General features: G+C 39.4%; 1 protein-coding gene across 2 annotated transcripts in view; it reads left to right on the top strand.

Annotated features, from left to right (window-relative positions):
• Nucleotides 1–564: 564 nt before the first annotated feature.
• Nucleotides 565–24,304, top strand: part of LOC107558353 (interactor protein for cytohesin exchange factors 1-like) — a 28,838-nt gene continuing 5,098 nt past the window's right edge. The window contains exons 1-10 of one of the 2 annotated variants that reach the window (XM_016242012.1): nucleotides 565–635; nucleotides 6,995–7,048; nucleotides 7,173–7,212; nucleotides 7,304–7,473; nucleotides 7,628–7,701; nucleotides 7,857–7,928; nucleotides 9,659–9,720; nucleotides 9,819–9,937; nucleotides 10,572–10,923; nucleotides 11,052–11,248. In XM_016242012.1, coding sequence (XP_016097498.1) covers nucleotides 591–635; nucleotides 6,995–7,048; nucleotides 7,173–7,212; nucleotides 7,304–7,473; nucleotides 7,628–7,701; nucleotides 7,857–7,928; nucleotides 9,659–9,720; nucleotides 9,819–9,937; nucleotides 10,572–10,923; nucleotides 11,052–11,248 — 1,185 coding nt within the window. In that variant the 5' untranslated portion in view covers nucleotides 565–590. The remainder of the gene's footprint in view (nucleotides 636–6,994; nucleotides 7,049–7,172; nucleotides 7,213–7,303; nucleotides 7,474–7,627; nucleotides 7,702–7,856; nucleotides 7,929–9,658; nucleotides 9,721–9,818; nucleotides 9,938–10,571; nucleotides 10,924–11,051; nucleotides 11,249–24,304) is intronic. The other variant, XM_016242013.1, reaches the window with a different exon arrangement.

A 24,304-nucleotide genomic window follows, 5' to 3' on the forward strand; every position in this document is an offset into this window, starting at 1 on the left:
ATTTTAGTTCAATCATGAATATTGTAGACAGTGGTAACAGAGACTACACAACACATAGCAGAGAGTGCAAGAGTGCAGGTCTTTGTCGCAGAAGTTCACCTCTATTTCATGTGAACTCCATTTAACATTAACAGCTAAATGTGTATAATACATAATCAGCTTTCATACGGTTTGTGTAGAATAAGAAGTTGAGGATGATGTTCTAGTGTTAGTGTTTTCACACTTTTTGCACTGTTCTCTTAACTAGCTTATTTGCAGACATTTTGGTTCAATCATGAATATTGTAGACAGTGGTAACAGAGACTACACAACACATAGCAGAGAGTGCAAGAGTGCAGGTCTTTGTCGCAGAAGTTCACCTCTATTTCATGTGAACTCCATTTAACATTAACAGCTAAATGTGTATAATACATAATCAGCTTTCATACGGTTTGTGTAGAATAAGAAGTTGAGGATGTTTTGAAATGTTTCTTGCGTAAGCAGAAGTAATTTCTCTCTCTCTCTCTAAAATGATCTGGCTGTGGGGTTGACCACTTAATTTTAACTGTGGTAGGAGGACAGTTACATGCCATTTCGGAGTATAAAAACAGATGGTCAGACGTCAGACGCTCCACCTGGTCAAGTCTGGTGAACAGGTAAAACAGATAATGTATCCCTATATTTTCATATACAGGTACTGTAATGCAGCAGTGTTATCAACTGCAGGCTGGAGATATTCAAAATATTTCTTATGAGTAATCATCTAAACATTTAAAGAAATTTAATTCAATTTTTTTTTTCATAAATTGACAGGAGATTTTGACACTGAAGTCATATTTTCGTGTCACTTATAAGTGCAGTATAGATGGTAGCCTGTATTCTTGTTTATAATGGTTAATGGTGTATCATTCGAAAAGGTACGGTATTCCACACATGTTATATGGCAACAAACCTTTTTTTATGAAAAATATCAGACATAAAAAAGTCTACATTGCATTGTAGAAAATGCTCTTTTGAGAATTTTTGCCATTCAAAGAGGAACATGAGCAGTTTGAGGAAATTGAGCAATGGGTTTCGTTTAGCTTGTGTCTTTTTCCACCGTCAGTTTCAATGCACTGGTTATGACATTGAACTCTTTTACTCTTTTTCTGGGTTCCTCTGTCGTGAATACATTTTTTTTTTTCTGACTGATAAAGCAGGGATATATATAGTGTTTGGTTGTGACATTCTGAAGAGTTATCCATACCATGCCAGTGTTGTTGTTTTTTTATGATTATGTTCAGCTTTTTGGTGGCCTACACTATAGATTAGCTTGTGTCTTTTTCCACCGTCAGTTTCAATGCACTGGTTATGACATTGAACTCTTTTACTCTTTTTCTGGGTTCCTCTGTCGTGAATACATTTTTTTTTTCTGACTGATAAAGCAGGGATATATATAGTGTTTGGTTGTGACATTCTGAAGAGTTATCCATACCATGCCAGTGTTGTTGTTTTTTTATGATTATGTTCAGCTTTTTGGTGGCCTACACTATAGTGCAGTTCTTCAATTCCTAATTCTAACCCTTATAAGGAATTTATCTCAGGTGCATCCTATTTCTCTGGATCATATTTGATATGTTTCTACTGGAGTCCATATGGCAAATGTAATTAATTTGCCATTATTTGTAAAGACACAACTGTCTATGGTCTAACAGCTAGAAGTACATATCGGATCAAAAACCAAATCACGAGGAACTGACTGCAAAGCTCAGAGACAGAACTGTATTGATCTGAGGAAGGCTACAAAAGATCTACTACATTAAAGACTCCCAAAAGCACAGTGTCCTCCATATTTCTAAAATGGAAAATGTTTGGAACGACCAGGACCCTAGAGCTACTCATCCGGCCAAACTGAGCAAAAGGGTGAGAAGGGCCTTGGTAAGAGAAATAACCAAAAGCCGATGTGTGGAAATGGGAGAAATTGTGTGTAGATTGCAGACAATTATCACTGCAACAGACCAAAGATCTGGGCTTTGTAGCAGAATTGCTAGAGGGAAGCCTTGATGAAGACACATGAAGCTTGCTTTCCAAAAAAGCTGAATTTCCAAAAAAAGCACCCAAAGACTCTCAGACTGTGACAAACACGATTCTCTGGTCTGTCCGGCACTGCTCACTCAATACCTGGTCGTGGTAGAAGGAAAACAGAAGGAAAAAAAGAGAAAGCAGGCACCGGACGTTTGATGTCAGTTTGACGTTGACTTAACATTGGATTTTGGTTACACAACCTAAAAACAACAAAATATCAACGTCAGCTGACGTCGGTATTGGACATCAATTTAACATTGACATTAGATGTTGAATTTACATTGAATTTTGGTCACCCAATCTCACAACCAAAATTTAACCAAATATCAACGTCTCATGACGTTGGAGGGTTGCTCAGACCTCCATGTGCTAGCCAGCTGTACCCTTACTACTGTACCGGGATGAAATCCTCAGAGCCATTGTCAGACCTCACCCTGGTGCAGTGAGGCCTGGGTTTCTCCTGGTGCATGACAATGCCCGGCCTCATATGGCCAGTGTGTTCAGACAGTTTCTATATGATGAAGGCATTGATGACATTGACTGGCCCTCACGTTCCCCAGATCTGAATCCAATTGAGAACGTCTGGGATATTATTTATTGGGGCATCCAAAGACGAAAAGTAGCACCACAGATTGTCCAGGTGCTCACTAATGCCCTGATCCAGGTCCAGCAGGAGATCCCACAGGACACTATCAGGAGCATGTGGGTTGATGATTTTGGTTTCCATTGACCATTGTCACATTATTATATTTTCAACAAATTTCACAATGCATATAACTAAAGATTTTAAACTTGAATATTTCATCCATCGAGATTCAATGTGTGATTTAAGTGTTCCCTTATTTTTATTATTTTTTTGAACAGTGTAGCAAATTAGCTCAAAAGGGAAATGTATATAAATAATTATAATTAATTACAATTATTTAAATCAGCTGCCAGTAGTAACTGTAGCAGAATTAATATTACCATCAACTAATCTGTTCGCCCAGCAAACATTCAGTGTAATTTCATATCAACTCATAAATTACATTTTTGTGGCCACAGAAAATAACTTTCGTACAGTACTAGTGTGTGTTAGAATGTGTACAAGATCAGATCGTTAAAGGGACATTATCCACAAACAGTGACAGAATCAGAAACTTGTGTAATTTGTGCACAAATGTTTTATTAACTAAACACTATAAGTCAAGTCAAGTCACCTTTATTTATATAGCGCTTTTAACAATACAGATTGTGTCAAAGCAACTGTACAACATTAATTAGGAAAATAGTGTGTCAATAATGCAAAGTGACAATAGTAAACACTAATTTTTCAGTTAAAGGCAGTTCATCATTGAATTCAGTGATGTCATCATTCAGCTCAGTTCAGTTAAAATAGCATCTTTGCAATCATTTGCAATCAAGTCAACGATATCGCTGGAAATGAAGTGTCCCCAACTAAGCAAGCCAGAGGCGACAGCGGCAAGGAACCAAAACTCCATTGGTGACAGAATGGAGAAAAAACCTTGGGAGAAACCAGGCTCAGTCGGGTGGCCAGACGAAACCAGCAGTTCAATTCTCATTGTGCAGAGGACTCAACTGGTTCCTGTGGTCTTGTCCCGATGGCCGTCTGAGACAAGGTCTTTACTGGGGATCTGTATCTGGGGCTTATCTAGTTGTCCTGGTCTCTGCTGACTTTCAGGGCTGTAGAGGTCCTCTCTAGGTGCTGATCCACCATCTGGTCTGAATACGTACTGGATCCGGGTGACTGCAGTGACAATCTGATCTGGATACAGACTGGATCTGGTGGCTACGGTGACCTCGGAATAAAAGGGAAACAGACTAATATTAGCATAGATGCCATTCTTCTAGATTTTGACATTCTAGGTATTATCAAATTGCTAGAGTTTTGAGAACGCAGCGGACGTGGAGGATTATAATGTAACAAGAACTTGTTCAAATACTGAGGTGCTAAACCATTCAGGGCTTTATAAGTAATAAGCAAGATTTTAAAATCTATACAATGTTTAATAGGTAGCCAGTGCAGTGTTGACAGAACCGGGCTAATATGGTCATACTTCCTGGTTCTAGTAAGAACTATAGCTGCTGCATTTTGGACCAGCTGGAGTTTGTTTATTAAGCGTGCAGAACAACCACCCAATAAAGCATTACAATAATCTAACCTTGAGGTCATAAACGCATGGATTAACATTTCTGCATTTGACATTGAGAGCATAGGTCGTAATTTAGATATATTTTTGAGATGGAAAAATGCAGATTTACAAATGCTAGAAACGTGGCTTTCTAAGGAAAGATTGCTATCATATAGCACACCTAGGTTCCTAACTGCAGTCTAAACGAACATACCATCACACATACAGGAAGGGCAAATGATATTTGAGATTAGAGAAACAGGAAATGGAGCTATGAAAAGCAGTCAGTTAACCACCTGAGTGAAACCAGGTGAAACTTCTATGGAGGTTACACATCCAGGGAGTCAGTGAGCCAATGGTAACAATGGTCTTCTAGCAGGGTGTTTTGCATATTAGAGTGTGCTGGATAATTTGACCAGTGTTGTTTGTTATTACTGTGATCTCATGTCAATGACAAGTTGCTGGAGATGAGAGGTCCTTGCCATGTCCATTTTGATTTCATATGGTGCTTTTCCACTGCATGGTACGGCTCGGCTCGACTCAGTTTGAGTTTCAACTGCAGTTTAGTACCGCTTTAGAGTGGGCGGGATTATAGATTTTAGATTATAGATTATATTATGTCGTTATAGTTGCGCCGCCTCTACTGCCGTGACCTCCTGAAAAACATTTTCATTTTGTGTCATCCCATCAAGCTCTTGCTGGATCCGCTCCTCGGCTATCAACGAGAGGAACATCTGTACGTCCTCAATAGACCACAAATCAACCATTATTTTGTTGTTTAAAAAAAGGTGCGAAAACTGTTGCATTCATTCAAAAAAAGTTTGATCCTCGCTGGCTGTGCTGATTTAATATAGCGGGTGTTGTGTCTCGTGTTCAATGGTGCAGGTAGTGGCGATTCTCTCCGGCAAATTAGTGTTCAGCAGGGTTTACCCGTCACATTTTGGTAACAGTACGGCTCGCTTGGAACCTCAGCCGAGGTGGTACTGAAAAAAGTACCAGGTACCAGGTACTGTACACAGTGGAAAACCCCCCAAAAGTGAGCCGTGCCGTACCGTACCATGCTGTACCATGCAGTGGAAAAGCACCAATAGTGACCTTAAGGTCAGGATTAGGGATTAGGTTCAGGGTTAATTACAATAACTGTAATTACAATAACTGATAATACAGGGTGACCACAAGTCCTCTTTTCCCCTGACATGTCCTCTTTTTGGACCTAAAAAAATGTCCTGCCGGGATTACTTAATCGCCCAAAATGATTTGTCTGTTTTCTTAATCTCGCTCCTGCTGAATCTCTTACCATTGCCGCCTGCTCCCGCAACATGTGTTTCGCTCCCGCGATTTTCGTGTCCACTTCTTTAAACATTCTAATATTGTATATAATTTTGGCGTTTCAGGGAGCCGCTCTCACGGATGCGGTGTATTTACTGTAAATCTTTTTTGAATGAGCGTTCATGCTGTTCACTTCACTTTCGGTTTCACGATCACACGCACTCTGTGTGAAGGGAGCACATCTTACAAGATCAGATATTTGTCAATGAGCTCAGGATCTGTTGAGCAGCAAATACTCCAGCATGGTCTTGTCAGTCATCTCTCCTTATTCTCAACCTGAGATCAATCAAATCTGACTCCGGCAACTCTTCTTGGATGCAGGGTTGCCAAGTCCAAATTTTTCCCCCCACAGAATTGGGCTACTTTTAAACTGTTGCCATGGGTTGATTTTCCCAAGTGGGTTAAAGGTTTGAAATATTGCATAAATGACATTTTGCATTCTACCTATGATAAAACTTTCATGGACTTTTACATCAACTGTTCCCTCCTGGTGGAATGACCTGCCCAGCTCAATCCAAGCAGCTGAGTCCTTAATCGTTTTCAAGAAACAGCTGAAAACACATCTCTTTCATCTTCATTTGTCCCTCTAACTCTAGCTCTAACACTCTCTGTTATAATGCTAATTTTAGTTTTTTTTTATTTTAAAAATGTGACACTAGCATTTGCACTCTATTCTATTTCTATTCTACTGGTTTTATTTAAAAAGAAAAAAAGAGCCTTTAACACTAACATTCTCTATTCTTTTTCTGTTCTATTGACTTATTTTATTTTTATTTAAAAATGACCCTCTAACACTAGCATTCCCTATTCTTTTTCTATACTGTGTACTTGTTTTCTTTTTATTTATTATAAAAACAAAACAAGCAAACAAACACACAAAAAACCTTGCTACGTATACTTTTAAAGAAACAGCTGAAAACACATCTCTTTCATCTTCATTTGTCCCTCTAACTCTAGCTCTAACACTCTCTGTTATAATGCTAATTTTAATTTTATCTGCTTGATTTTATCTGCTTGTTTTTTTTTTATTTTAAAAATGTGACACTAGCATTTGCACTCTATTCTATTTCTATTCTACTGGTTTTATTTAAAAAGAAAAAAAGAGCCTTTAACACTAACATTCTCTATTATTTTTCTGTTCTATTGACTTATTTTATTTTTATTTAAAAATGACCCTCTAACACTAGCATTCCCTATTCTTTTTCTATACTGTGTACTTGTTTTCTTTTTATTTATTATAAAAACAAAACAAGCAAACAAACATCAAAAAACCTTGCTACGTATACTTTTAGGCGAACCCCCCTCCCACCCCCCCAACGGTCCTCTTTTTGGAAAACTAAAATATAAGATATAAGATATGGTCACCCTAGGTAATTAGTACATAATATGCACAATGTAGAACAGGACTGTAAAATAAAGTGCTATGAAGGGACCTGACTGAAACAGACCCTAATAATAATTTGACTGTGTCTGCTTTGGTCTCTTACCAGGCCTCCTTTCCCATTTCCCTGGCTCCTTGTATGGCTTCTGATGAGTACAATCCGGTAATTCTTGTGAACCTATTGTACATTAAGTTATTTTTGTCTGCATTGTGAAAGTGTGAAATCATAATAATGAGACATGGTGTGGTCATGATAATACCAGCATATTTCATCTATTTGTCTTCAGGTGTCCCTCAGACAGAAGTCAAAGAAGAAGAATTTTAGAGGTTTGTATCACATAACATAAACCACACAAGGTATGGTCATATGTGTCATCATTTCTGTTTTATTGTTGTATTTGTACATTTGTTCTTATAGGAAGTCCAAGAATGAGCAGAAGGAGAGTTTCAGTGAAAGATTTGGACCCAGTGGACCATCAGGGCTGGCTTTATAGGAAGAAAGAGGGGAAGGGATTTCTGGGTATTAAGTGGAAAAAGTATTGGTTCGTGCTAAAGAAAACCTCTCTGTACTGGTACACAAATCAAGTGGTGAGTCATCTGAATTCTGAATTCAGTTTCATTATATGTGTCTTCCTCTTTTCACGCTGTTTTCCCTATTATTGAATATCATTTATAAAGGTTAGCACAGCATCATATACATATATACAGTATGTACAACTTTAGTGTTTTTGTGTTTTTCCAGGCTGAAAAAGCAGAAGGCTTTATAAATTTGACTGATTTTGTAATTGACCGGGCGATGGAATGTAAGAAAAAATAGTAAGTGTCATTTTCATACCTGTTAATTCTTTACAAAGTACAAAGTTGTTTGTTTTCCAAATGCAAGGGCCTTGAAGCGGAATATACTCATCATCATGATAATTACAAATATTTTTCAACTGAACAATCCTTCACACTCTTTTTGTTTCTCACAGTGCGATCAAAGCTTGCCACCACAAAGTCATGATGTTTCACTTTGCAGCAGACAGCAATGAGGACATGAACTTGTAAGCCAATTGACATCTCATTCTGACAAAGCAAAAAAAAAAACAATCTGTTTAACAATATCCATAGTTGTATTTACAGTAGTCACAGTAGTGGTTTGTATAAACTGTTGATATAGATTGTTAACGCATTCAGTTGCTTTTAAGAAATAATATGTGTAATTATTGGATTTGCCTATTTGTGTGGATGTCTCACAAATATGTGGTGCAAGTGGCTCTACTCCAAGTCTCTTCCGATGACAGAGGTTTTCACTCTCTCTCAAGGTTCGCCCAGATGCCCTGCTGAGAAAATTTATTTCAGTTGCTTATACACACGTCTTGTTCTATAGGTCATTACCCAAAGTTCATGACGTTAAGTGAGGGTCGGAACATAAATTACCTGGTAAATTGAGAGTTTTTCATTTGGGCTCAGCCCCTGTTTCCCCTTGGTGGTTCGGTCCTCAGATTTGGAGGTCCTGAGCCTCGTCCCCACTGCTTCACACTAGTTTTCAAACCATTTCAGTAAGTCTTGATTGTCCATTGATTGACATTTTTCCAACTGGATGGATTCTCCTTTTTTCAGAACTCTGGCATAGGCTTTTGCAGGTAGGGTAGGCTGAGAAGTGTGATCCCTTGATAATTAGAACACACCCTTCAGTTCCATTTTTTTATATTTTGGACAGGTCCCACTCTAATTATATGTCTCCAGCCTCCCTCAGGATGAAGGAATAGCTCCTCCAGAGGTGGGAGTTAAATATTTACCGGTCAGGGTCCTCTGCCAAATGTTCCCTGTTCACTCGCAAAAGGTGTTTCCCAGGTCAGTCAGTCATCTTATCCAACTCACCACCAGGTGGTGATCAGTTGACAACACTTTCCAGAGAGCCATCCAGGGTCTCTAAGAAGGTCAGATACTCTGAAATGTGCATAAGCACAGAACACATTGAGAGTCAGAGTCTTCTCTCTGTGACACAAAGTCACACTGAGCCGACCCTCTCGGGCTAAACTAGGCTAAACTCCAAAAATGTTGCACCAAGTCGGGATTTGTTTCTCAACCTGGATGACTCCAGAGAAGGACAGAGTCCAAACACAGTATCAAAAGGTATCGCATTATCCTGTGTGTGTGGGATTCCCCTGGAAGATGGCCCGACAAGGTCCCACATTATTCTTTCGAGCCCAACTGGGCCCCATTCACATAGGGCCCCCGTATCCCTCTCTCTTCCTTTGTCTGGCCTTTTACCTGGGACCAATTTTGCAGTCAATTGTCAATTGCAGAGGGAGACTCTACCAGGAGCTGGTAGCTATGGACAACACAACTCCCAGGGAGTTCTTGTTTGTACAAATGGCAAACATAGTTGATATTTAATACTTAGATTTTTGATTATAATGAAAGGTGATGTAAGCGGTTACTATGTCATTACTACAAAAGCTATGATAAATATCAATGAAATATGTGTCATGAGAAATCAAATTGGTTTCTGACAGTTCAAGACTCAAAACTGCAAAGAGCAGCATGTATGATTGTTTCTGACATTTTGCACATCTGGATTTACTGACATTGAGTTGACTGACATATCTTTGTGGTTTCTTTAGAGAATGCATGTGATTGAATATAGCAGATGGAAACTTAAAATTTAATAAATACATTTAATCAATAAAGAATGGTGCTCGACAGTAACCAAGTGTATAAAAGCATTAATTTTGACAGTCATTATGTTTAATTGTTGGTAATGTGTTCTAATGTTTTGTGATTTCAGATGGCTGAATAAACTTGGTCTGGCATCTATTCAGTATGAACCCACAGAGGCTCATACAGCTGGTAAGTTGTGTGAGTTAGTGTACTAGTGTTACAAGTATTCGTTACAATATTCATCTATTTACATTTATTTATTGCATTTTTGTTTTTCTAATGCACAGAATGCTACAGTGAGGCCAGTGATCACGAGGAGTCCACTGACACGCCTCCACCGCCATATTCTGAGCACCACACCCAAGCTGTAGCAAATGCCAGTGGTCTATCGGCCACTGTGCATCAGGCAAGTTCACAGATGCATAGTGTATGTGGCCTTGTCCTCATGCCAAAGGCCTGTCCATATATTATTTGGAAACCTCAAGTTTCGGACTGTTTTTACATTGGTTGCATTCACACAGCAGCAGAATATGATTGTCAGTTGTGTTTAAAGTGGTAAATAGGACTGTTTACACACAGCTTGGTTGTAAAAGAGCGTGACAACTGTGTTCTATCACTAAACTGACTCCTTTAAATTTTCAGGATGCACAACATCATTTTGAGAGCATGTTTAGTAAACAGTAATCTGTTTTTTTGTACTAGTGGTCTGTCATTTCATAAAGCATCGTAGCTGTCAATGAGGTTAATGGTGTAATTCATACCTATTTTGAGAATTAAAAGGGGGCTTTATAAAACAAAGCCTAGAACAGGGGTTCTCAACTCTGGCCCTCAAGATCCGCTTTCCTAGAGAGTCTAGCTCCAACCTTGATCAAACTCACCTGCCTGTAAATTTCTAGTTATCTTAAATACCTTGGTTAGCTTGTTCAGGTGTTTTTGATTAGGGAACTATGTTGGAAATTTTTTATACATTTGCCACCAGACATATTATAACAGAGTATGCCATTATCCCTCCCTCACTCAGTGGTATCTTCTCCATTTAGGGAAGCCTTCCTCCTCCATATTCCTCCCCTGTTCCTAGTGAAGCCACTGGAACCCTCTCCTCCCCCGTCAGTACAATGACCTCCCACAGCTCTGTCTCATCTCTGGCCAAGCATAGACGGTCTTGGCTAGACCTTGTCTCCCAGGCAACCCCTACTGCTGGTGAAACTGTGGTCTGCTCTGCTGTGGTCCATACAATGAGCACCTCAATAAAGGAAACCTCACAACATCATGAAGCCACAGCTCAATCTCAAGACCCCCTTGGATGCTCATCTAGCACATCACCTATGGCAATATCCACAGAGCCAGAGGAACCAGAAACACAGCTGATCTCAACTGACACCAGACAAGAAAGTAAGCAAGTTGGGGGGCCATTTTAACATCCGATTTATGCATAGGGAATTACATTGTTCAGCCAGGTTCAGGTTTGATTGCTTAGGTTAAACATCAGTCTTGCTATAAAATGTATAATTTTTTAATAGTTCTAGATGGACAGGAAGGAACTGATGATGAGATGGAAAGATTGTACTTACATTTGAAAAGAGCGAGTTTGTCTCCAATGGGTGAGCGGAAGCCATCATCAAAATGGGAATTACGAGCCTCATTTATAAAGCGTTCCAAAAACCAGACACTCAATGAGAAGATACATCTCATCAGAACCCTCAACAGCACTCTAAAGGTTAGACGTTCAGATGAACCTTTTCTAACATATGAAAAAAATAATTGTCTTACAATTTGATCTCAGTATTTATTTATCATATCATGAAAACCAAATGCACTCACAAGTACTGTTGATTAAAAAATATACCCACTAGTGTTGTCACAAATTTGTAGCCAATATCTACCAGCTAAATTATGACAATACCACTCAAGTTATTTGGATGTCTTGTTTCTTACACAAGAGGCTGAATGTCATGACTATTCTGTTGTTTTGTTAATTCTTCACAGTTTACACTTAGATATCAAAGCACTATTACTTTGAATATTATCATATTTTAAAAAAACACTTCAGTCATGACAATTCTTCTGCACAAATATACATACAGAAACTCATCATATGCAGGCAAATTGTGTGCCAAATGACAAGGAGGTTCTCAGAAAATGTCTCGGGTTTTGCATGTAACCATGGTTCTGGGAGATGGACCGAGACACTGCGTCCTCTAGTGGACACTATGGGGAATGCCATCAGCATGACCGGTGTCTGAAGCACATGCAAAAACACTCCAATCCACTGGACCGTGCAGCCCCTGACGTCATTAGCGGCACACCCGAAGTATAAGAGGGTTCCCCTTCAAGGGAACTCGCACTGTGTCCTCTACTGGACACTATAGGGAATGAAATACCCACTATGCCATGCCTCGGTGCATTGCCTGTCCACCTGGTGAGAGAGACCAAAAGTAGTGGCAAACATACACTGATTAAAAAGGGGGGGGGGGGGCACACCAATGACACCCAGACAGCTAAAATAACTTGGGGGAGATGGGGAACCCAACCAACACTAATATTTAAGGTGGGACATCCCATTCAGCCAAGTTGGGAACACAACTGTCCTCAAACAGCTATGTTCCTAAAGGCAATGAGCCATCTACTTGAAACCCTAATGCAGGGTAGACAGACCAAAGCATGTGGGATTGCGGGGGACCGCCTACTTGAAAATACCCTGAAATCAGGAGAGGTAGCCTAACATATCAAAAAGGAACCTCAGGGGGACGGCCTACTTAAAGCCCTAGAAAGCGGGGAGGCAGCCCAACCCTCCTACCAGAAATATTAGGTAGGGAAAGAGCTTACAACTCATGGGGGAGATCTTATCAGAGGAAACGAGCCTCAGCCGGTACTAGAGGTCTACACGGGTCCAAAAATTCGTACCCGAACCCGTAAATGTGCTGCACTGAACCGACCCAGATACGTCTATTATTTTGAAAGTTGGACCCGGGCCCGTGCAGAACAGAGAAATGTCAAAAATGTACTACCCGGAACTGACGCGAACCGTCAATTATTTGAAAGATGGACCCGAACCCGGCTGGTAAGACACAGACCCGTCTCGACTCGATCGGCACATATTCCACAGCAAATTGCTATTAACAAGTTGATAAACAAGTTGCGAAAATTAAACTTTTTGTCTTACCTAATGTAAGAAGCCTTCTCCCTTGTACCTGACTGTGATGCACACAATCCTCCTTGCCAAGAAAGTTCCATCTGTGTTATTTCTCTCTTGCCAATTGAAATGCGTAATCCACTCATTATTCCAGTTTCAAAAGTCCACTTACTGTCACGGTGACGGATGACAAATGCGACATTGCAGTTTTGCATTTTTTTGTATCTCGAGTCAACTTGCATAATAAATTAGACTGTTTGCCCATTTGGATTATAATAACGATTGCTCGTCTAGTGCCATGGCTGCTGACGTTAGCTTTACTTATTTGCTATCATCTCTGTGCTCTCTGAGCCGAGTCTGAGTAAAACATTTTTGATATAACAACAAGACGGTTCATTCATAATATTATTTTAAAAATAATCAATAATAATTCACATCACTCATGAGAAGGTATCCATTATCACCGTGCGTGTGCATTAACTCCGCCCACCCTGCTTCTGATGATGTCGCTCGTGTTTTTTTTGTTTTTTTTCACCTTATTTCAAATTACCGACTCACACTTTTCTCATCCTAATTTTACAAGTTGAAAGTTACAAAACAACACGCTCATAGCGCTGACTGACTCTGATAACGGCCGGGTGTTCTCCGAGTCCGATCGACTCGGGTATTACACACAATGTTAAACAGACCCGGGACCCGAAGTAATAGATTGGGACCCGACCCGGACCCGGCTGACCATTTAAAATATAGCCCCGAACCCGTATAGATCCCGGGTTGGGTCCCGGGTCCTCGGGTCTCGGGTCCTCCGTGTAGACCTCTAGCCGGTACCTCTTTTACTTTCTTTTTTTAAAAGAAATTGGACCTATGGTGGACCGTCTACTTAAAAACATCTAATTATAAAGTAAATAGCCCAAACCAAAGAGCAGCTCGTCAAAGTGAAACTATCCTCAGACATTTACCATCTCTGAAGAGGCTGCTTTGTGTGGACCGCTTACTACCCTATGATACAGGGGAGGCAGCCCGAACTAGAAGACCATACGAGAGCTCAATCCAAGGAACCAAAAGAGAGGGACCACCCACTTAAAGCCCCTAGTAACAGGGAGAGGGGAACAGTTCTTAAACAAGTGCATCTTTAATAAACTTCCACTTAAGAGAGGTAGCAAGAGGGGCTTGAATGCAAACATTCTACTCCTCTACTATGTCAGGAACCATAGCAGATATCATTTCTGTCATTTCTGTTTTTTGTTTGCATCAAAGAAGTCTTTTAAATGTGTGGTCACACGTTCTACGCTGTACACACATCAATGCCATGTCCTACATCAGTGCCACATCAAGAAGTTTTGTTTATTTTGTTTTAGAGATAAACTGTTTCAGCAGTTTAATTTGTTTTTTAAGAATTTGTGTGCACTCTAAATGAACCCATATCCCTCTAAAGTGAACAGATTGTGAAGGTATTGAGATTTTGCAGATCTCGTGGGAGTCAATGCAAAATGCAAATCTCGCGGGATCCGGTGGGTTTTTTCATTGCAGCAAAAGTGGGCACTCAAAAATGTAACGAATGATGGAGTCAACAAATGAAGTAGAGAAGAAAATTAAAGCAGGTATTTTCTTTACAAAACCAAAACAAGTCCAACATTTGGAAACAATGGAATTAAAATTGAGAGTGGGGCACAACACTTTTTGGCTTTCTTGTTTTGTGTAAGAAAAATATGTTTAGTTTATATATAAAATATTAATATTTATATATAATATAAATTATATTTGAATATATATATATATATATATATATATACATAAAATATATACACAGTACACACCCATATATTGCGTAAACAAAAACTTTTATTTTGGATGTGATTAATTGCGATTAATCATTTGACAGCACTAATAAATATAATAGCATGGAGATTTGAAAAGACAAAGCTTTTTTTGTATATTTCAGCACAAACACATCGCTAGACACATCAAGTGAACACATCAAGTTAAGATTTATAATTAATATTCGGCTGAAATGTTGCAAGGATATGTAACAGAACAATGTGTTTAAAGAGCATAAAAAATTATATCAAAAAGATATGGGTCTTGCCTGTTGTTGATTAATACAAGCGGTGACGTTCTACAATGATGTATGTTGACGTTGTACGTAGTTATATCACCAGAAATTGAGTGATCATCACTGACCCAATGTGTAATGAGCCAGGATCCTTATCAGTGCCAGGATTCGTGTACACGATATACTGATTCAGAGCTCAGAAGCTGTCACACTCTCACATCTAGACTTGTGCCGGTATTCGGTAATGCGATATATCACGGTGATGAATATGCACGATATTGTTATCGTGGGCACTTCTAAATACCGTGAATAATTATATATTACAAATTATTTAGAATTTTGAATGCGTTTTAAGAATATTTTTCCCATCAACTGGTCAAAATGCACAACACCGCTGTACTCTGATGTAAACAAGCGCGGACGAGAAGCACATGGCGGAACATGTGAGAGATGCTCTGGATGAAAGCCCACTTTCACTCTCTGACAGCAGATGGTGCTAAACTGCAGAAATAATAATAATAATAATAATAATAATAATAATAATAATAATAATAATAATAATAATAATAATAATAATAATAATAATAATAATAATAATAATAATAATAATAATAATAATAATAATAATAATAATAATAATAATAATAATAATAATAATAATAATAATAATAATAATAATAATAATAATAATAATAATAATAATAATAATAATAATAATTCATTTAAATGCAACCGTTACCCCAGAAACCCTGTAAACAAAGCAGCTGCACTACTTTCTGTTTCTGAAAGGTGTTTAAATGATTTAAACAGTCATTCAGATTTGTGTATTTGCTATGATGTTCATCACAGAGCCAAATACTTAAATATTTAGACTTAATTTGCTATTTATTTTCAATCTATTTTACATTTTAATCTGGACTACAACATGCCTTCGATATTGTTTGAAAGTGTTTTGATTCTTTATTGTTCGGTCAGACTTTACATTAGGGCTTCATTAGTTAACATTATTTAATTCATTAGTTAACAAACTGCCAATGAAAAATTCTTCTGAACATTCATTAATCTTAGGTAATTACAATATTTAATAACACGTTGTTAAAATTGAAACTTGCAACTGTGTTATTTAATGAGCTAACATGAACTAAGACTTGTATTTTTTAAACAAAGATTAATAACTTCTGTAGCAAATGTAGCTATTGCTCATTGTGAATGTTAATGCATTAACTAAGGTTAACTAATGAGGTCTTATTGTAAAGTGATACCTATTGGTCTTTATAGTTGTTTTGCACTTTAATCTGTGTAAAACTTTTAACTTTATAAATTTTTCTGTATTGCTTTATTGCATTTAAATGTTCAGTTATTTTTGTTATAAGAAAAAAGTTATTAAACCTGTTATACTGTATTATGACAGCACTTTTTTTAAACTAAATTTCAATATTGTGATAATACCGTATACCGTGATAAAAGCATTAGCAATTAATCTTAACATGAGAATTTGATACCGGCATATCCCTACTCACATCACATGGACTTTTGCTTTCGTTTGCACAATTACTTGCTGCCTAATTTGTTGTCATAGTTACAGATTTGATTTTGGCATTTAATTCAGGTGTGTGTGTGTCTAATCATCCCTGTTTGCTATTATATTTAAGGTCATGTGTGTTAACCTTTAGTGTGTCGGGCCTCGTCTATGGTTACGTTGTGTTGCTTCACTCTTTAGTTCTTGGAGTTACCTGTGGCTGTTATTAAACTATATTTTGACCTCAAACATTCTTCTTCATGCGATTAATACTACACAACGGGTGACAGAAGACCAAACCAAACTAGTCTAGTGTATTTTGGTGGGGGTTTTTTTTGTTTTTTTTACTTTTTGAAATTTTTTTTTTTTGCACCATTGACAATCCTTCCTTTCTGTTAATATGCCTTGAACAAGGGAACCACTCCCTCTTGGAACACCTGGAGGATTTCCTCTATTTATTACATCTATTTATCACACCTTAACACCACCACAAAAGTGCAATTGTCCAGGGAGGGTCCTCAGGGGAGCTTCGAGTGTACAGCCGTTATTTGTCGCAAAGTGGTTTACTTCTGTTTATGCATTAGTGAATCAAGCCAGTAACAATGCAGTTGTAAAAGCTTTAAGATAGATAGATAGATAGATAGTTAGATAGATACATACATACATACACACACAGACATAGATTAGAAATCGGCTCTGTGCACAAGCGTACTGACGAACTTCCGCTGTTGCCAGAAGTCGTGATTCGCCTACTTATACTATGCCCTAAAAGTATGTACTCTTTTTGTGAAGATAAAGTACATACTTTTGAATATGTAGCAGAATAGTAGGCAAGGTTTGGGACATACTACTTCGTCATAACTGTGTCTTTAACAGACGCTCTGTTGCTTAGTTACATACAGTCATGACCAAAAGTTTTGGCAGTGACATAAATGTTGTGTTTTGCAAAGTTTGCTACCTCAGTATTTGTAGATAATTTTCCCACATGTTTCTATGGTATACTGAAAAATAATGATAAGCATATCATACATTTTAAAAGCTTTTATTGGCAAAACATTTTTTTTGAGATGAGATGGACAGTGGCAGTCCTGAAAGTGGAGAGCAGATCTCAAACTCCATCTCTGCAGCAAGAGAGGAGCCAGTGAGCCTGAATCTTGGGGTGGAAGCCTTGCATCCACTGCCTGCATTGACCACATCTCCAGCCCGACCACCAACCCAGACCCGCAAGACCCGGGCCGCCTTTTCTGAGGAGCAGATGAATGCTCTGATCCACCGGTTTAATATCCAGATATACCTCACGCCCACAGAGAAGACGCTTGCTGGAGCAACGGGTCTAATGTACAAACAGGTGAAAACGTGGTTTCAAAACCGTAGGATAAAACTCAAGAGGCATCAAAGAGACAGTAGTTGGATGACGGAGAGGTATGTCGTCAATGCCGTACCCAGCACACCAGTTCCTCACTCTCAGGTTCAAACTGAAACCCCTTGAGCAACCCAAGACCCCTACAGTAACCCTCAGGTGAGAGAGCCTGTGTTCAAGAGGAGTCCTCCACAAACGCTCTTCTACTCCAGCTACCCACAGCCACGCTCTCCTACCCAGGCCACCGCAAGACCCCCGGGAAACTGGCCTGTGCCCCCAGCTGTGATGCACTATGAGTTCCCCAGCCCTGCTAGCTACATGCAAGCCCGTGATGGCAGCAATGCGGCCAACAAAGAAGGCAGCCCTGCTCCATCCATGTCTAGTGCTGCCCAGGGGACAGCAAAAGGAATGACTTTGCTGTGAGTCCGGCTGCTTGTGTATATTCACGGTCAGCCCTGCAGCCTGGCCGTTCACTGTATTTGTAAATATATATATATTTTTTTGTTTTTGCAACAAACTGTTGGATCATTTTAAGGCAGTGATGTCATGGGTTGCCAGTTGGTGTCAAAGGAGACCAAAAACAAATGCCCACTCCCTTGGTTGAAAAGCAACCCCACACATGGACGGTCTCAGGATGCTTCACTGTTGGCACGTCACAGGACCCATGTTAGTGTTCACCTTTTCTTCTCCGAACAATCGATTTTCCAGATGTCCCAAACAGTCGGAAGGGAGCTTCATCAGAGAAAATAACTTTGCACTAGTCTTCTGCTGTCCAATCCTTGTACTTCCTGCAGAATTTTAGTCTGTCCTTGACAGATGTTCTTGCTGAGAAGTGGCTTCTTTGCTGCCCTTCTTGACACCAGGTCGTTGTCCAAAAGTCTTTGCCTCACTGTGCGTGCAGATGCTCTCACACCAACCTGCTGCCATTCCTGAGCAAGCTCTGCACTGGTGGTGACACGATTCTGTAGCTGACTCCTCAGGAGGAGACAGTCCTGGCACTTGCTGGACACTCGACCTGAAGACTTCTTCACTGCAGTTGAACCTCTCTCCTTGAAGTTTTTGATGATCTGGTAAATGGTTCTTTCAGGTGCAATATTCTTTGTAGCAATTTCCTTGCATGTGAGGCCACTTTGATGCAAAGCGATGATGGCTACATGTGTTTCTTTGGAGGTAACCATTGCTCACAAGAACACAATGATTGGAAGCGCTTCTTCCCTCATTTTATAGCAATCAGTCTGCTCTTAAAATCTAATTAGTATGATAGTGATTAACCTGACTAGTACTCATTCACACTTTCACATGTGCTGCTGATATGATTAGTCAATGTTAGCTGGTGAAATTGAAATTTTGAAACAGTGAAATTTGTTTTTTGTGAAAAAAAAATTTTCTGGACAATAAAGCTTTTAGCAATTATTTAAAATGCATCTGATCACTCTACACAATAATCTAGAAACAATGTGAATGAACACCACAACAGCTTAAGCTGCAAACTTTGCAAAAAACAAAATTTATGTCACTGCCAAAACTTTTGGCCATGACTGTACATCCTGTCACCATTTAAACGGCACTGTCAATCATCTTGTCAAAGTTAACATTATCCATATTTTGTTTAATTTAATTTCCTACTGCATTGGAGAGAAATGAAGAGGCACGTTGATCTGCCAGTCGCGGGTTTATCATGATGAGAACTCTGCTCATATGTTTGCATAATGATGCATTTAAAAGTTAATGACCAAACGTTTCATTATAAAGTTCACAGTGTTGCTGCAGATGAAATATAAGGCGGATAACATTAAATAAATATTTTTTTCAGCAGGTTAGATATTGGTTATTTATCACTCAAACCCCTTTCTCTACCTGTCTGTTGGTCTCGCATATCTGCCATTTTTTTCGTTTTTAACACTTTTCATGCGTGTATGTAGTTCTAATCGAATCCTTGTCCACCGTGCAATGAGTTGTGGGCAATGTTAGCAGTTAGAGTGTGTACGGATTTGCACTTCGAATTTCTACCGGAAGCAATAAACCATCCGGCTACCTTTGGAATACTAATTTCAATATACTACGATTTGGGACATACTAATTCTAATTTCGAATACTATTTAGGACAGATAGTATGCGAATTGGGACGCAGCATATGGAATACCCAAGATGTGTCACTCGTATAGTTTTGAATGGGGAACAATGCAACACTCAATATGGCCTCTCTATCCAACGAAGCCCCGCCTTCTGAGTAAAAGAGCCAATCGCTAATTGGTAAAGTCAGCACGTCACTGCAGCTACCGTTCGAAGTCCCTGTTGCTATAGAAACAGTCAGCGTTCTGAGACGTGAGCTCAGGACTGCGCACACGCACTGGCTGGTCTAGCCTGAAAAATAAGCTTTTTTTAACGCTATTTGAGCAAAAGAAACAACATTTATGAGACAGTTGTTGTCAGATTTCATTGGTGATTTCAAATATGAAATTTTATCTTAAGCATGGCGAACAGTTTTGGAGAATTTGATGTTTCCCCATTCTAAGAGATAGGAGCTGCGCTTGAATGTCCGAGAGGCGTTTCAATAGAGCTGTAGTCAAGTCCAGCTTTGTCGAGTCCAAGACAAGTGGATTCCATTGAGTTTATTAATGCAATGGCGAATCAAAGGCGTTCAGATGAGTCATCGCTGAAACGCCAGAGTTTTGTTGAGTGCTGAATTCTGCACTCTGGTGCCTAAATCCACCATCTCTGCAATTTCATAGCACGTTTCGGTGCCCATTGCTAAATAACATGTTCATACTGCAATGACAATGAAAATACGATTCATCTTTCAGCCCTATTTCTAACCTCATAAAAAGAGTCGGTAACACTTTACAATAAGGTGTCATTTGTTAACATTAGTTAATGTATTAACTAACATGAACAAACAATTAACAATATATTTATTACACTATTTATTTTTGTCTTTGTTAACATTATTTAATAAAAATACAGTTGTTCATTCATTGTTTGTTCATGTTCATAGTGCATTAATGTTAACAAACACAACTTGTCATTTGAATAATGCATTAGTGAATGCTGAAATTAAAGTTAGCTAATATTAATAAATGCTGTAGAAGGAAGTAGGTGTAGACGTTAATAAAACACAATCTAACAGGTAGAAAATTAAATTAGAAACGTCTAAACTTTTCAAAACGCAGCAAGCGCACCGCGGGTCATGTGACAAAAATCAACCAATCAGCTTCATCCTTTCCCGTAACAAAATTGAAAGCTAAGCCAAGACGGAGAAACAGCTGATCATAGCTGTGCAAGGATAGTCATTTTAAAAAAATTAATTTAGTAGCAGAGCTACCTCAAGGGATTTTTAGTGCTGCAAATCCATTTATCCTTTGCTGAAACTTCCGCGTCTTCATGGAGAGCGCAGGTCATAGTTGCTTAGCAACGGCAGACGCCACTGCAGCGCAAGCATAGAGCGCAGGCTACAGAGTGCTTTGGAAAGAAGGAGAAAGCGGTGCGCCTAGCGTTTTCCACGCGTTTTCAGGCGCGACATGCAAATGTGGTTTTGTTTTGAAGGAGAAAAAAAGCATATTGCTGGACTCGGTCGAGACCAACGAGAACATTTGGCGAGTCCAGTGACCAAGTCCGAGACAAGTCCGAGTGCAAACACCAACAAGTCCGAGACCATAGAAAACTGTCTCGAGTCTGGACTCGAGTACTACAGCCCTACGTTTCAAAGATGGCTGCCGAGTGACATGACTTGCCTTAAAGGGACTTTGATTGAGTCTAATGGGCTTCAGTATGTTTACATTTGAATTTTGACAGTTGGAGTTTGAATAGTCTTCACTCATTTGATCATTCCGTCAAGGTAACTATGGGATTTTTCAGTTTTGATTGACATTTTTTGGAAATCCATAAGTCTGAAGTTAGAAAAGATGCAGCAACCTGAGTCAGACCAGTCTGAAGATCTGACCTGAGTTTGTTAAGTCTAGCTTGAAAGCTCTAGGAGGAGTAGCGTATATAAATTTTTGTCTCAGAAAAAGAATAATAAGTTTAAATATAAATTTAGTAGGTTGGCTTTCTCAAGCCACCCTAATAAACACAACAAAGATGACAGCTTTGAGAAAACAAGCATCTGATCATAGCGATGTAGATATGTTCACAAGGTCTGCAGTTCAGAACTCCAGTCAAGTCAAGTCATGTAATTTATGTATCAATTTATACAATAGATTTCTTTAAAGCAAACATCTTTACAGTATTAAACATACACCATATCTGTATGAAAGTTCGTAAGGTGCAGTTCTTAAACTAGGTGACAACCGCTACAGATTGTCCAGGCAGAACAATAAATCACTTGGTCCATGTCCACAAAAAAAGATCCTTTACTGTTGTCTTTGATTCATACATCAGTATGGGTGTGGTTCTATAAATGAACAATGACTTCACCAGTTTGAAAGTTTTCAGATTCTCTTTGCCATTTTTGTCGTTGTTGCAGGTCTGGAAGGTAATGCTGTATGAAACATTTCAAGAAGTTTTCAATTAGAATCTGGCTGTGACGCCATCTCTTACGACTGAGCATTTCTGATTCTGGGTAGACAACTTGTGGTAATGCAGAAGTTGGACGTCCCATGAGGAGGGAATTAGGTGTCACAGGGTCTATATCTGTTATGTCTGAGGAAACATATCCCAATGGCCTGGAGTTTAATATGCCCTCCACTTCCACAAGTACCGTGATCAGTACTTCCTCTGGCACGGATTGAGAACCAAGGGAGGTGCACAGTGCAGTCTTGATAGACCTAATCTCTCTCTCCCACGATCCTCCAAAATGCGGTGCATTTGGTGGGTTTAGACGGAAATGAATCTGTTGAGAAGCCAGATGCTCTTTCAAGGTTGGGTGAAGTGTATTGAAGGCATTCTGAAGTTCTGTGGTACCTCCCTTGAAGTTTGTACCATGATCAGAAAGCACTTCATATGGTTTCCCTCTGCGAGCTATGAACCTTCTTAACGACATAAGAAAGGAGTCCGTGTCAATGCTCGATAGAAGTACAATATGAACCGCTTTGGTAGTAAGGCACTTGTACAGTATTCCCCAGCGTTTTTCACATCTGCGTCCAAACTTAACCTGGAAGGGACCAAAACAATCAATGCCTGTCGAAATAGAAAGCTGGACGAAACAGTCTAAGATTAGACTGGGGAAGATCTGCCATCATGGGGATTTTTGGCTTCCCTCGCCATTTCTTACATTCAAAGCAGCTGCGCTGGTGTTTTTTCACTGCCTCTCTGCCTCTTATGATCCAATATTTCCATCTCAGTTCTGCGAACACACGCTCGGGTCCTGGATGTAACAGGAGGTTATCGTAATGTTGAATCAGAAGCTTTACGAGAGGGTGAGCAGCATCTAAGACAATGGGGTGGACTGTGTTTGAGTCCAAGTGGTTACATCTGCGGAGGCGTCCACCTACTCTGACTAATTTGGCTTGGTGATCATACTCTGGGGCAAGAGTTAGAAGACGACTAGAGTGAGATACAGGTTTACCTGACTGGAGTTGGGCTGTTTCTTCTGGGAAGTTTTCAATTTAAGCATTTCTCAGAAGGTTCTGTTCAGCTTCTGAATAGTCGTCAGCAGAGAGTTCACTTTTGTCCGCCGCCCCATGAAGGGAAATAGCAGTAGCCTTAATCAGATCTTGAAGTGAATTTTATTGAGAGATATCTGGGATACCAGTTTGACTGGAGGATAATGCTCCACAGAAAGTAGAACTGCGGTGTTCTTGAATGTCATCGCATACAACATCAAGTGGCTGTTTAGGCCAACTACTAACTGGCTGAGTTAAGAACTGTGGACCTTGATTCCATCGGCTTTGCTCTGAGATTTTAAAGAGAGTGAGTCCTCTGGTAATGTCGTCGGCTGGGTTCAACTCTGAATTGAAATAACGCCAGGCTTTTGGGTCTGTAAGGTCTTGTATCTCAGCCACACGCGTTCCGACAAACACTTTGTATGTGCATGAGTCCGACTGAAGCCAAGTCAATACAGTTGTGGAGTCAGTCCAGTATAGTTCTTGATCAATCTTGATGGTCAGTTATATATATAGATATGTATGATGCTGAAAATAGCTTGTTGGATAACCTGAACACAGCTGCAGAGGACACTGGCACGCACACAGATTTTGTCATGTCACCACACTGCCATCTACTGTATGGCAGCACTCTGATTTCCGTCTCCACCTGCTGTTTCCCTTTTTATCTTCATACCAGGAAAGTCTCACTGTAAATCCTTCTTTTCTAAAGGTATTTGCTGAAATCTAAAAGTCTCACTGATGCTGCACAACTAACAGATTCATTTTCACATCCTCTGCCGTGTTAACTGTGGAAGGACTGATTGAAAGTGGCAGCCAGCTGAGCACCAGTCAGGGCAGCACTGAGTTCGAGTCGTGGTATAGACTGTTGTCATTTGGGTTCCACTCTCGATCTCGCAGCAACAAATGAAACTTGGGTCTCACCATGTTTATCACTTGTGCTGATATATGCGACTGAAGTAGATCTTTGGGAAGATCTGGGTCATCCCATTCACGTTTTTTGTCCCATAAGCGCTGAATGATAATTTTGGCTCTTGTTGTGAATGGAATTAAGAAGCCTAATGGATCATATTGGCTTGCTAGGGTTTTGTAAATGTTTCTCAATGTTGGTACAGAATTTTCTTGTTGTTTGTATCTGTAACCAAGAACATCTGAAGAGCACTGCCAG

The sequence above is a fragment of the Sinocyclocheilus grahami genome, unplaced genomic scaffold (assembly GCF_001515645.1).
Source record: "Sinocyclocheilus grahami isolate Dianchi unplaced genomic scaffold, SAMN03320097.WGS_v1.1 scaffold642.1, whole genome shotgun sequence".
NCBI classification, from domain to species: domain Eukaryota; kingdom Metazoa; phylum Chordata; class Actinopteri; order Cypriniformes; family Cyprinidae; genus Sinocyclocheilus; species Sinocyclocheilus grahami.